The 14,428-nt window shown below is 41.9% G+C and overlaps 4 protein-coding genes across 4 annotated transcripts; 1 reads left to right on the plus strand and 3 right to left on the minus strand.

Annotated features, from left to right (window-relative positions):
* Nucleotides 1–136: 136 nt before the first annotated feature.
* LOC128305578 (protein bric-a-brac 1-like) lies at nucleotides 137–1,988 on the minus strand. The gene has a single exon (XM_053043091.1). It carries the CDS (start codon nucleotides 1,893–1,895, stop codon nucleotides 468–470), a length of 1,428 nt encoding a protein of 475 aa, XP_052899051.1. The 5' UTR covers nucleotides 1,896–1,988; the 3' UTR covers nucleotides 137–467.
* A 197-nt stretch (nucleotides 1,989–2,185) lies between these two features.
* On the plus strand, nucleotides 2,186–3,034 carry LOC128305579 (DNA-directed RNA polymerases I, II, and III subunit RPABC1). The gene is made up of 2 exons (XM_053043093.1): nucleotides 2,186–2,412; nucleotides 2,495–3,034. The coding sequence occupies exons 1-2, from the start codon at nucleotides 2,267–2,269 to the stop codon at nucleotides 2,979–2,981; spliced, it is 633 nt and encodes a 210-aa protein (XP_052899053.1). The 5' UTR covers nucleotides 2,186–2,266; the 3' UTR covers nucleotides 2,982–3,034.
* A 3-nt stretch (nucleotides 3,035–3,037) lies between these two features.
* LOC128305580 (60S ribosomal protein L12) lies at nucleotides 3,038–4,195 on the minus strand. The gene is made up of 4 exons (XM_053043094.1): nucleotides 4,048–4,195; nucleotides 3,731–3,804; nucleotides 3,465–3,645; nucleotides 3,038–3,366 (listed from the first exon to the last, which is right to left on the minus strand). The coding sequence occupies exons 1-4, from the start codon at nucleotides 4,082–4,084 to the stop codon at nucleotides 3,161–3,163; spliced, it is 498 nt and encodes a 165-aa protein (XP_052899054.1). The 5' UTR covers nucleotides 4,085–4,195; the 3' UTR covers nucleotides 3,038–3,160.
* A 1,335-nt stretch (nucleotides 4,196–5,530) lies between these two features.
* Nucleotides 5,531–6,713, minus strand: LOC128304198 (mpv17-like protein). The gene is made up of 4 exons (XM_053041359.1): nucleotides 6,441–6,713; nucleotides 6,237–6,370; nucleotides 5,990–6,121; nucleotides 5,531–5,922 (listed from the first exon to the last, which is right to left on the minus strand). Exons 1-4 carry the CDS (start codon nucleotides 6,556–6,558, stop codon nucleotides 5,755–5,757), a joined length of 552 nt encoding a protein of 183 aa, XP_052897319.1. The 5' UTR covers nucleotides 6,559–6,713; the 3' UTR covers nucleotides 5,531–5,754.
* Between the last annotated feature and the right edge of the window lie 7,715 nt (nucleotides 6,714–14,428).

Consider the following 14,428-nt stretch of genomic DNA (forward strand, 5'->3'; position numbering starts at 1 on the left):
ATAGTTTGTAGTTACGTAGTTCAGTATACTTCTTTTAAATCTTCTGAAAAAAAATAAAACTCGCTAAACAACGTCCAACGTGAATGAAACAATTCAAACAAACAAAGTTATTAACATACATTCAATTGTTCCACATCTAAATTCAGTTTATTATATCTCGCTTATGTTTAAAGTAACGAATATGTACAACAGCAAGTAGATTCAAACGTCGTTTTTGTACTTTTTTCGCATAAACAAAACTACGCCATGTAATTAATTTGCTATGGGGCTTTCCCAATAGGTGACAACATGGAGTTAGTAGTAAAAAAACAAAGTTTTATGTTTAAATGCAAATAGATTCAACAATGGGACAATCTATGAATACGGAACTAGTAACTATGTTGGCATGCAGGTTTCAGATAAATATATATATCTGAAAGATGCCAGCGTCTTATGTACTAGCGGTTAATGGATATTCGCCGTTGCGTTTATGGTTCATGCTTTAGCTTCATGTGCCTCTTCAAATTGGCAGTGCGCGACAGGACCGCGCCGCAGATGTTACATTTGGTGCGGCCACTATGAATGTGTCTATGCATGGCGAGTGATTTCCAAGTGACGAAGCTTTTGTCACACGAGTTACACTTGTACAGTTTCATCTGTGTTTTTCCAGTATCGTCCATGGCCGTATGCAAGACCACAGCCTTGTCTTCGTCCATAAACGCGTTATCCACACCCATATCGACGATATGCATTTCGAAGCCGCTCTGTTGTTCCATGGGTTCCTCCGATTGCGACTGATTTGTAATGTTTTCACACACTATTTTGAAGTCTGCTGGTTGCGTGTATGCACTACTATCGCCGCAGGTCGTACCCAAACTTTCGCCAACGTTGATGAACTCGGATATGTCTTCACTTTGCGCCGTCGTCGCGTTGTACATTTCCGAACCGTTGGTTGGTGTCTCTGGAACCGTCGGTGATGTCGTTTTCGTCGTTACCGCTTCTTTGTTAGTTGCATCGTTTTGCTGGAGTATGTGCGCTATTCTTAACGGTCGTGACGTGGGTAATACGCAATTAACCAGCTCTTGAAGTGATTGCTTGCTTTCATCTGGTTTGGAAGTTGAACTCTGCGCAATGATTTGGTCATCCATAGATGTCATAGCTGGCTTCGATCCATTTGTTTGCCAACGCCGTTGTTTTCCACGTTTCTTTGGAGCTTGGGAGGCGGCAGTTGATTGATGTGGTAGATTTGTAATCGAGTTGTTTTGCTGTTGTTGTGGCTGCATCTGGGGGATAATCGAGTCACCAAGATCGTTCGGAACGGTGAGCTCGTTGGTTGGTTTTAGCACCACTTTCCCGATAAACTGTTGCGACATGGTAGGCTGTAGTTCTGTCTTTATCTGTGGCGAGAAGGTCGATTCTGGTGTCGTTAGCGCATAGTAAACTTCATCCGTTGTGATCGTTGCACTGTTCATGTTTTGCGATTGCGTTTGAAGTATTTTCTGTGCCAGCATAGACCTTGGTAGATCCTGCACAATTGTGGGTAGATTCTGCTGATCGGAAAATGGTTCAGATAGACCACGAATCGACAGTATATTTGCCGTTTGGAGAAAGGATGGCAAGGATTCCTGCAGCACATTCACCTCTCCCTTGTACATGAATTCTATCAATAAGTGCAGATCCGTAAACTTGACGTTATTAAAGATGATAATGGGATGTTGGCTTGGATTTTCTTTAAAAACGTCCTTAAAGTAGTTGCTGCAAGCCGATAACAGCATTTTGTGGGCGCGTATTTTGCGACCCTCGCAACAAAGCGTTACATCTACAAGATCCTCTTCATACCGAAGCGATTCGAATGCACCTGCAATGTATGATGAATAATCGTTCCATCGCAGTGATAGGGACTGCGTGCTGACCATTTTTAGAAGTATTTCCGATTCGGAAGTAGCTACACTACACAGCAACCCACTATTCGGGAGGGAGAATATCGGAGACAACTTGCCAAACGCAAAACCTTTGTTGATGCTTTGCGTAAACAAAGTTCCACGGAAAACGAAATAATGACAGACTGGCGTCCGAGACGAAACAATTACCACAGTTGAAGTTATTCGTCCCTCATCTGTCAATCGGTCGATTGATTTTGTTAAGCTGTCAGTTTTCGTGAGATGGCACAGCCTCTTGCTCGCTCATATTTCGACAGGGAGTTTTGTTTAGGCCGCTAAGGGCGCGTGCGGCGTTGTTGAGCATTGTGTTGTAGAGCAAGGAACAACTACCAAACTATCGAAAAACGATGGATGACGATGCTGAAACGTACAAATTGTGGCGCATTCGTAAAACGGTAATGCAACTAAGCCACGATCGAGGCTACTTGGTGACGCAGGATGAACTGGATCAAACGCTAGAGCAATTCAAGGAACAATTCGGAGACAAACCCAGGTTGGTAGCACAATGCCGCGTTGTATGTTATATGTGTTTACTTTACCGTACCATCGCTTACGTTGTCTTATGTTATTTGCAGCGAAAAACGACCTGCACGGTCCGACCTTATCGTATTGGTAGCGCATAACGATGATCCAACCGATCAAATGTTTGTGTTTTTCCCGGACGAACCCAAGATTGGCATCAAGACAATCAAAACGTACTGTACCCGAATGCAGGAGGAAAACATTCACCGTGCTATTGTCGTTGTGCAAGCCGGTATGACTCCGTCGGCAAAGCAATCGCTCGTCGATATGGCACCGAAATACATTCTCGAGCAGTTCCTCGAGTCCGAGCTGCTGATCAACATAACCGAGCACGAGCTAGTCCCGGAACACGTCGTGATGACACCAGAAGAGAAACAGGAGCTGCTGGCTCGTTACAAGCTGAAGGAAAACATGCTGATGAGGATACAGGCGGGCGATCCGGTTGCACGATATTTCGGACTAAAGCGTGGCCAGGTCGTAAAAATTATTCGCCCATCGGAAACTGCCGGTCGCTACATCTCCTATCGCTTGGTGTGCTGAAGCCGAGTAGCATCATAAATTGCTCTAATAAATCGGAATCGTAGCTCGAAAATTTGCCACTCTGTTTGTTTGTTGTTACATATTAATGTTTTATTTAACACGTTCGCCGAAAGATGAACCATCGTGTGTCGCGACTGTAGACACGATGCGCGTATTTAACGACGACGCACAGGGCAGGCTTACTCCGAAGGGACCTCAATAGCACCGCTCGTGATGTCATCGATCACGTCGTGCGGAGAACGTCCATCGATGGTGCAGCCAACGCTCTGTGCCGTTCCTAGCACTTCCTTGCACGTTCCGGACAGCTCCCGGGCCATCGATCGGGGTCTCATGACGCGAGCGATGCTGATCACTTCGTCGAAGGTGATGTTACCATTGTGTTTAACTGTTGCGCAAAAGATAAACAAACAACCACATCCGCATTAATACCGATCTCTCAATATGCCTGTGCAATATGTTTGTACACTACCAAGGGATACTTACTGTTCTTCACCTTCTTGCGGTCTCGTGGCGGTTCCTTCAGGGCTTTTACAATGAGAGATGCAGCCGATGGTACAACCGAAATTGCAGCCTGTCGATTCTGAATCGTCAGACAAACGGTGATCTTCAGACCCTTCCAGTCGCCGGTTGCCTTGGCAATATCGTCACCAATCTTCTTCGGAGACTGCAAATATTTAAACATAATTAACATCAATGTTAGTACCATAGCAGCTATTGATATGCATGCAAGACCCATCACATCTACTTACCAGACCCAGCGGACCAATCTTGGGGGCGAGGGACGAAGTAGCACCTACTTCTCCACCAACGCATCGGAGGTAGACTGTAAACAGACGTAGAAACAGAAAGAGACACAATTAACAGCGTGCTTGCGGAACGTAAATTGTTTCACTAGACGAGCTCGCTTCAGTTCACAATCGGGAATATACAACAATTTTCACAAATAGAAGCTGCTGATACGTGGTATTTCACCGCACACGGGTATACACAATGCCTCCAGAAGAGTTCTTTAAAATCCTGCCTTGCGGTCGATATACCCCATTGAATAATACTTCACAACACGTACCGTGCTTAATCTCGTTCGGATCAAACTTCGGCGGCATTTTGGAAGGTTCAGAAACGCGACGAAATCAAAATTATTGAACACTCCAAAAAGTGTGTTCACGCACGGATCGTATAGATGCCGGAAAGAGAGAGTGTAGGGAACAGAAACACTGACAGCTTGCGCACTGTCAAAACGAGCGCTGACAGCAACAACTACACTTCCGGTACGGTCACGTCACGATGTTAACCCTTGAGAGTTCAATGGATTGCGCTAGTTTTTTAATGTCACACATAGATGGCAGTAAATGCACACCCATCACACGGATATCTCATGCAGTTAATAGTTTACCGCTCGTAAAATCACAAATATTCCCCGCGGGCAAATTTAACGAAAGTTCCCTGCGTTTCACTCACTTCCAACCCTGGTTGGCCTATACTTCGTGACGTACGCGGTGCCAAAGTATAGCCTTCTTTGTTTTTTCCATGCTTCAAATATAGTTATCTCATTCTGCATGCTGTATGTACACGCAGCTCTTCGATTGCTTTGTGTTTGTGTGTGTACAAAATCATCTTGACAGCCCGATGTTGTGGCTTTCATTTGTTGTTTTGATTTCGATCGAACCAAACAGATTTTTATTTGTGACCATTAAATTAATTAAAATGGCTTTCAATTCAAACGATCATCAATTTTCCGAACGAAATGATCAACTTGAAAGGGAATTGGATCAAGCTATTGAAGAAGAGTGGCGAATTTTGGGGCCTACGTTGTATGAGGACGGAGGTGCTGAAAATTTCCCTTGGCCTCTTAGACACTTCGGTAAGTACAGTTTCATTAAGGGTGAATGTAATCCTTATGATTCTGTTATGCTTTTTATTTTTAGATACTGCTGCATCTAATACAATTAACGTTGGTGGTGGAAATATAGATTACGGTATGGTAGCATGTAGTGACGGTGATGTTCATGTAAGTAAATTAATATCTAATAATACTAACATAGCTGGAGGGAATGCGGAATTCAGTAGCAGTATTAGTGTAGAAGAAGTGCAGTTTAGAGTACAGGATTGTGTTGAAGATTCAGATGATAGTACTAATTTCGATGGTGCAAGATCATCTGAGGGGCATGACAAATACAGCAATTTGGGAGGAATAAATTCATTCATTATATATATTGCTCCAGCAGTATCAAAATGCATTCGTACACGTGACAATTAAAAAGACATATACGGGAGTAAGTACATTATAACATGAATGACTTCAATAAATTATAAAATTAAATTTTATTTCGTGTCCTTTTTGATGCATTGAGAAATCCCACTGTGCTATGCATAAAACATACACACACACATGTGCATGACACAAGCATCGCACTAACACATACGCAAAATGCGTGTGTGGTAGGATGGTTGCTTTAAGGCTGCTTAACAACACTAAGCAGCCTCAAAGCAACCATGCTTAACGAAGCTTTTGCCCGTGGGGTTATTCCTTCATGCTTACTGTCATTCTTCTTGAATTTTATTGTATCATAATATGTAAAAGTTGTGGTGGGACATTGTTACACTACCGCTAACAAATTGAAAGACGCTAACAATTAATAAATTCTCATAGATCTTTCCGCAGAACTCTACATTTCAAATAGCTCTACTCTGAAATATACTACTATGCTTTGTAATATATACTTTGCTATCAAAATATTTCTATGTATATCGCTATGAATAACGTACTTAAAATTTATTTTACAAATATTCCACCCTCGAGCTCTTTTTGTTCTTTTTGCTTCATGTATGCTAAAAATATGGTCCACAGTAGACTGCACATACTGACGAAGGGCACGCGATTTTTCTCCGGCACCACGGAAAAGTTGAATGTTTGTACGAATGGCCAGATACACAATGCAACCTACGAGGTGGTACAAGATAGACTTATTTGAAATACTGTATAACCGTGATAAATGCAGCTAACTAACCTTGTACGTTGGAAACAGCTTCACTCGCACTTCGTTCAGTGATTCTTCGACCGATTTTGCCTCCAGAAGGCTCATGCTGAAGTAGAACGCCGTCATCGCCATTGGTGTGTAGCTTATTTGCTCCGTTAACGCCTATAAGATAAGAGTGGATAGTCAGATAACAGGGAATGGAACGGAATTCACACAACGCAAGATCGCACGATGATCGACAGTGTTCGCGAGCACCACTGCGAGGAAAGCTACTGACCTTGGCAATGGCTGATTTTAGATTCTGCCTTGGCCACATGATGGAAGCCACCCGTATCCAACAGTACAGCGACGGTGCAACAATGAAACCACCGTAAAAGAAGAATCGCCAACACTTTTTCCAATCGATTTCACCTGGGACATTTGACGGACAAATTCAAGAATTAGGGATCGTCCGTTTTCACTAATCAATACGATCACTTACTTAACTTTTTACCAGACAGCTTTTGCTGAATAAAACATCCCGTTGGCCATAGCAAACTGTACGTGATCATGCCCCGAGCGACAGGATAACGTTTAATCCATTGCGCAAATGCCGACATTTGAGTTTCGCTCGTTTTTTCGAGGAAATACGCGCGAAAGGGAAATATTTTGCCAAAATTATGACGGCGGCTTATAACAAACCCGAGTTCACTCTATTAAGCGCAATAATTGAGGTATCGAGTATAATTTCACCAACAAGCACAACAATCACGGTTCATCGCATTCGCTCGTTCCCGCACCAGAAAGTCGACACGATCGTTGTGAGGATCATCAGCACTACGGTGACTGTCCAAACCGTAAACCGTGAACTTAAACATTGAAAACGATCGTTTTGGCAAAGGGGCGATCATGCGAGATAATACCATCTCTTAATGGTGAAGCCGTGCACACGACGACCACGCCAATTACTAACCCAACCGGAAAGACTCACTCGTTTTCTTTGCCAACGCTGTGCAAATTTGAAGGATACATCGGACATGGTTGCTACGATAGCTACCAGTGGCAAAGGTAGTTGTGATTTGTTTTGAATGATTTTGATGACGTAGGTGCATGTCCCGTAGAGATAAAAATAAACGTGATACCAGCGACAAACTCGTGTGAACGTACGCGTGGGGTTCTTTTTTTATTTGCTCATCAATCGCATGCCGTCCACTCGTCTCAGCTGTTTTTTTTTCTATTGTAGTGAAACTGTTGCATAGAGGTGAGCAAATTTAGTAGTTGTGCGTGTGTTTTTGACATGACGTGTGAGATGCTGTCATTCGAGTGGTGGGTTCGATAGAACCTATGGCGGCTGACTAGAGCAATGGCGATGGTTGGTTGATGATCACGTGTGTGCTCACAATGTAGAACACGTGCAATACGATCCAAACCAACCCAAGCAACAGGTAGCCACTGTGAAATAAATAGTCAACAATACATACAATATCAGGGCGCAAAGCTAGAGTTTCGTTCATGCTGTCGGAACCGTTCGTATTTCTCGAGGCATACTCCTGCTTGTTGTTCAACATAGCTCTGGAAGGTGTCATGCAAAGTGCGGTCGCCAAAATTGGAGGCTTGATTCTAATTCGCTCTCAACAAATCCTTGGTTTCGTGGACGAAATTGACATCATCGAAATGCCTTACTATATGGCTTGCAACTAGAATCTATCTGCATGAAGTGGGTGCGATTCATGGCAACAAGGAAAATTGTGGCAAAATGTGCCGCCCGTATTGTTCATGGTCTTTGAGCTCTTCCAGAGCCACTTCATGCAACAGTATGACTGTTGAACAAGTTGGATAAGATGAGATGCATTCCACGCATCTTTCTGAGCAGATATAATTGTGATTATGAAGAGACTCATACGCCTTTGCTTGCGATAAATTGTATAATTCGATGTCGTGACCTGCGTTTTCACTTGTGCAAGAGCAGTCTATACGTTCCTGTTGAAGTTAAGCAGGTGTTCTGCTATAGGTGTTGGAACGCTTCTTTAAATCGGACTCTAACTGCTTCTAGGGCTTGCCTAGGTGTCTCTGGTGTGCCGGAAATTTCGATCGATTCAGATTCAATACAAATAAGAATAAGTATATCTGTGGCGGTGTATGAAGTCTCTCTCTCTCTCTCTCTCTCTCTCTCTCTCTCTCTTTCTCTCTCTCTCTCACTCTCTCTCTTTCTATCTCTCTTTTTGGCATAAACGACCTACTAGGTCATGTATGCCATTTCTGGCTTACTAGACTTATTTTACCACGTACCATGGATTGGTCCGGATGGGATTTTGGTCCGTTACTTTCGTGTGAAGACCAGCGACGCTACCATCATGCAACCGGGCCGCCCGCTGTATGAAGTGTACACCCGACAAAACAAGGGACTATGACGATTGGATTTATGGTGAACGTGACAAAAACAAACTACCAGTTTGCCCGAGACTCTAATATGGCCGTCATACGGCTCGCGCAGAATATTAGGCGACAATCTCGAGGTATGAGAGGAGTTTTGTTATCTTGGTACGATCGTTATGCGAATCGCGGAGGCACATTGTTATGAAGAATCCTGCTTATTATACGCATTACAAACTCCAAACGTTTTGGCTATTTTCGGACTATTTTGGGAGGTATTTGTGAGTAGGACATGTGGAAAATTATGGAGACCTAAGAATTCGCTGAGCTGAGCTGATGTTGATACGCACGTGTTGAAGATGCTAAACTCATGACCTTATCAAGAAGGTGATCGTCATCGAACAGTTCGGCACAAGGTGTAAAGAAGCACAGTGACCGCGTGAAGCCTGGATTAAAGGGAGACATCCCTGTCGAACCTGTCGATGTGGTTCGGCCAAGAAGAAGAACATATAATATCAACAAACACACACATATATAGTCCAAGTACTGATATAAGCAGTTTTATCATTTAAGTGGGTTTTTATTATTTTCAACAAGTTTAAAGCAGTAATAGGATGTCATAATTGGTATTCTAAAACTTTTTCGTTCAACTTAGAAAACTCGGATTCAAGAAGAAACTTTCTATATCTGGAATTTATATATGCATAGGTATATATGCGATTGTATACATATACACTTTTGTTTGTTTGTTTGTTTGTTTTTTTTTTTGATAAATATCCTACCTTGACTCTGGTTTACAATCGTCAGGATTCTTTCGTTTCTTTATCGTTACTATGGATACCGAATTTAGTTACTAGCGATCCTTTTTCCTCGTCGGTTCCGATCTACGTGCTGAACAGTTCGCACTACAATAGTTTAATGGCTGTGTTTTTGTTTCATTTTTTTTTTGTTTTACTTGATCGAAGTCATGCATGAAAAGCAATATCTGTTGAAAAAGAAGGGCTTAGAAGAAAGAAGGCTTTGGAGTGTACGTGTGTGTCACTGTGTAGTGCACGAGCGAATCAAGCCGTAGGAACGTAACGGTCCGGAGGATTGGGTTTCGTAACGCTCCGTAACGCTCTATTGCACGTGATTGGTTGCCAATATTCAAACATTTTTATCGTTGGTCAGATGGACATGTAGCGTGTATGTACATTACAATTTGGTTTGAAGTTTTTTCCATTTTTCCTCAGCTTTTTTTTATTTTGTTCACACGCATGCACACACACACACTCACATAAGCACTTACTCGTCGTGCTAAGCCGCTTAGATGCAGAGGAGATGGAAACGCAAAAAGGAAATCTACCAAAACTAGTGTGTGGAGAAGATAGGAGCAACTCCCCGGGAAAAGGTTTACCAAATGGTCTGCTTTCATTCGTTGAAGTTTTGTTAGAAATATACTAACGAGTTAGGTGTCTTTTTTTGTTTGTTTGTTGGTTTGTATTGCTTCTCCCGCGTATATTCTTGGTTGTGTTTTGTTGTTTCTTGGTGTGCAATAATTAGTAAATGTTATATTACGATGTACAAGCAAGTTTGTAGTGTTCTTTTTGTTTCTTTATCACAATTGTTAAGTGTTGTTTATTAGTACGCATTGTTGCGAAGATTTAAACCCTCTTATACATGAGAAGAAAAATTTGAAATGGTATGTAACTAGCGGTTCTTTGAGTGTTTTTTTTTTCGCTGGTTTTGCTTTTTTGTTGTCGTCCAGCGATGTTCGTGTAATAAGTATGGATGTTTGAAAATTTGCATTGGCATTAGCTAGTCAAAACGTTATTCGTTAGTCCACACCTGCTGGCTGCAGGATCTTTGTGGATGTAGCTTGGCGATCCTACTAATCCGTGAGAGACAAGCACGGGACAAGCCTCCCATAATTCTTTTCGTGTTGTTTCTTTCCTTTTGTGTGTGTGTTATTTTGCACATTATTTGTATAGATAATCTCGCTACCATCTATGTTTACAGCCGGGTTTGGCTGTGAGAAAATATTGAATCATTTGTTTTAAATTTATAGTTGCAACGTGTTTTTGAAAAATCACTAATATCGACAGGCTCGTAGTAGAAGTGCTCAAAGCAAAACTCATAAAATATGCTATCTAAAGAAAGCTAGCTATTTAGCGACTCCGTCGTAACAATGTTGTAGTTTTTGTTTGTTTGTTTGTTTTATGTTTAACAAAACATTAGTAGTTAGTATATAGATGATTTCGTCGTCTAACAGGCCGCTTCATGAACCCGCCCACTTTACATTATAGGAAGGCTTGCAACATAGTAAACAATTGTCCGCCTTGTTAGCTGTCCTACTATGCAGTAATGCTGTCCCTTGTGTGCATATTTTTTTTCTGTAGTTGCTCTTGTTTACTGCTCTTGCTATATTGTTCCGTCGGCATACTACACCGTGTGTTCATCTTAACCGAGTTCGAACACTTCGAATTGCTACGATTGGTGTCGTTAGTTTTGTTTTTACTTACTTTTTGCTACTAATCGCTTATGCGTGTGAGTGTGTCTTTATTTGTTGTTTGTGGTTTGGGTTTTGCTTTTGCGTTTGCTTTTGCATGATCACGTGCCATTACTGCACCCGGCCGGCCAAACTCCTTACAAACTACTACGCATGCGGCTGCGGATCGCGTATCGCCGCACTTTTGCTCTACAGGTGCCTGTACTTAGGTTAGCGTTTACTAAATCGGTTGCTTTATCTACTTGCGTGTTGCGTTTGCTTATCGATGGTTTCACTCCCTCGTCCTATTGAGGAGTGAATGTGCTGTGCTGGATGCATATCCCGTTTTCCACATGAATTTACCAAAAGTAGTACAATCATTTCCTAGTAGAGCAAGATTCCGGATTTTTCTTATTGTTTGTCATTCATATCGTGACCCAAAGCAGCCTTAGTAAGTGCCCTAAGATGGTGTTGCCGGGTGTGTGTGTTTGTGTGTTTGTATGATGCTGTGCTCGTGTACTGTGTTACGCCGATACCTGCACTCGACGGTTCGGTGGAACTTTTCTAAAGTTCCCACCAGGGAGACTCCCGTTCCGTTCACATCCATTATAGAATTCATTATGGTTCCGCTTTTGGGTAGTTGGTTTTGATTTATAATTATTCTAAAAGATGCACTTTTGGCAGAGCTGAAGATAGTAAAATTATTGTTTGTTTGCTTTAATTTTTTTGTTATTTGCTTCTTCATTCTTTTGTTATAAGATGTATACACTATTCATTAAATATATAATTCTCGAGTTTTGTTCTGCTTGTCGAAATTCGTTTCGCAACGACTTTGCTGCTCCCATCCCTGTTGTCACTCAAGTGGACAGGGTGATTTTTGGGAAGGGCAAATAGGGAGGGGGGGGGGGGAGGGGGGGGGGGGGATATTCATTTAAACTTAGTTAATTCTACATTGCTATTAGAATGATATTGCAAAAAATTGTTACCCCTACTTCGGTGACCCGCCCTCTTCCGGCTTCCATCAAATCCCTATAGCGCAGTTCCCAGCGTATGAGATAGTACGTTTAGTTGCATTTATATGTAGTTTAATACGGTGCATCAATGCTGCGTTCATCGCTTACGAGGCGGCCAGCTTCAAGTTTATGCGCAACTTGCTCTACCTACGATTCGATTTAGTTGTGGGTGCTTGCTTAGTACTATGTTGCTTTTTTTGTTGTTGGTTTTGTTTCGCTTTTGTTTAATTATATTGTACTGAAATAGTTATCCTTTACTTGCCTTTTCCATTCCCTAAACGGTTAAGTAAACTGTTGTTGGTGCATACGCTATAAACAGTGAGGAAAAAAACTGAGCCCGACTCTAGCTACATATTATCGAGCATTAGGAGCTACGGCTTGATCAGGATGGAATATTTGTTCAACTTTCTTCAGTTGCTATGCTGACGACGGATGCATTTCCACTGTTTTGATTTCCCTTGGCGCAAGAACTGGCCTTGGTGTGTATGTATGTGTGTGTGAATGTTGCACTGCATAAAATGCATTGTTTTGTAATGTTAATGTTCTTGATTTTGCCGATCGTTTCACTTATTGCTACATGGCTCGATTACCAAAAATAAAAACGCACCTTTTACTGCAAATAGCGTTGCCGTTATTGACCTGCACCTTATGTTGCCTTTGCCTGAAGCGTCGTACTCGTATGCCTTTATAAGCAATAAAGCACCAATTGTTGGGCTACCGGTTGTCGTGTCGTAGAACAATCACTCGAACAATCCCTCCTTGTTGCCTTACAATCCCGATCAAACTTCAAAGTACTGTTGACTCGCACAGAACGATGGCTCGCGTTCCACAAGAAAGAAGGAAATAAGTAACTCTAACGCAACTAGGCCACTTCCCTCCCGTAACTCCATCCGATCGCGCCACCTCGATCGCATCCTCTTAACGCTACTTTGTATCTATCTAACTAATCGATATTATGGCTCATTTAGCTTGATGCTTGTAAAAATCACTTTAGGCTGCATTGCTCGGCTATTCTGAGATTGGCAAAAAACGGGTTTTCCGTTCCGATCGCTCGCTACGTTTGATTTTGCGTTTCTATCAGCTTGTATCACCACCGCCACTTAGCCGTATATATATAGGTATGCTTGCTTATCAGCTTATTTAACATGTTCTTTGGGTTTTCCCTTGAATTCGGTTTCTGTAGGTATCGGTCGGATAGAAATATAAACTTTTAACTTTACATGAGCACGATTTTGTCCACCAATGCACGCACGCACGCCCCGGGGTGAGCAATTGGTTTTTAATAGTATTCTGTCGAGTGTTTGTCTGTCTGCGTGTGTTTGTTTGTTTGTTAATTTTCCCGGTCGCATTTTCCGATTTGCTCGTACGTGAAGGTGCTGAGAGCGGTTAAAACTGTTCGAGGAAACTTATCGAAAGTGTTTGCGAAAGAACAATCAGACCGATTAGAAAGATCGTGTAAACAAATCCACCAATTCGCACCCGTGCCAACCTTAACAGAAACAATTGCAAACCATTAAAAAGCCTTCACTGTACAAATTGCTTAAAACCTAACTAATGATGATATGCTGCACCGTTTTTAGATTGCTTTCAATAGTACGCTAGTGACAAAAACAGAAAACAGCGTGACAGAACAGTGGAGGCGACCTGAAGTTGTTACATGGTGAGTTGTGTGTTTTTATGTTAACGTTCTGCTGGTTTTGTGGTCACAGTGTGATTGTTGTTTTGTGTAACTATATATTTGCTTAAGCTTTCACTTTTACTTGCTTTATCTAATGCACCAATTTGGTTGTTTTGCCCTTCCGTCATAAAGGCTATTTACCGAAAGTTGTTGTTGCATGTTGGTAATGTTCGGTGCATGAAATATTTTTTCTGGGCTTTTCCATCTTGTGTCCATTATTTTTTGTTGTTGTTGTTGTTTTCCGCTTATATGTTTTGTTGTTTTTTTTTATCAATCACGAGCCTTTCGTAGCAGATTCGGAAGCAACTTATTATAACGATACGAGTATAAGTATATAAGATAGTAAGTGAGTTTTTGAAACATTGTTGTTTTTTCCCCTCCGTCTACTGGTATAGGCTTTCTTAGAAATAGAATCGGTTTATATGCTATATACTCTCGCCTCATACTTTGAATTAAATAATCGCGTTTCATTTCCGCTGCTACTAGCTATGGTTATCTGCTTCGACACAAGTGTGTGCTTTCTGCGTATGTTGCCCGCACAGCAAGCTTATTATACGACTGAAATATTCTCCAACACTGGTGTACACCCACTCGTCAGCCGCTGTAACGCAGCAAACAGCGTTCGTCCTGACGAGTGACCACGCTCTTGTGTCATTCTGTGTGAGTGAGATTAGTACATTATAAGAATTTTAACATCATAAGTATAGACGTTAACAACTGTGTGTTTGTTTCAATTGCATATTTCACCTTGTTCCCATAACTCGGACCATGTTTACCTTAGCAATAAACAAAGCGCCTCATAAACACTAGAGTTAGTCAGCAACGTCTCTGCACCACTTCTTGCTCCATTGCTATGTGCTGCCGCATACCGTCCTGTAGCGCGAACTACACTGCGAATTTCAATTGCTTTGTGGATTGAGCCAGTCGCCATGCAGAAGCCCTTCGTCGTAGGTTATCAT

Source organism: Anopheles moucheti, chromosome 3 (genome assembly GCF_943734755.1).
Source record: "Anopheles moucheti chromosome 3, idAnoMoucSN_F20_07, whole genome shotgun sequence".
In the NCBI taxonomy this organism is placed as follows: Eukaryota; Metazoa; Arthropoda; class Insecta; order Diptera; family Culicidae; genus Anopheles; species Anopheles moucheti.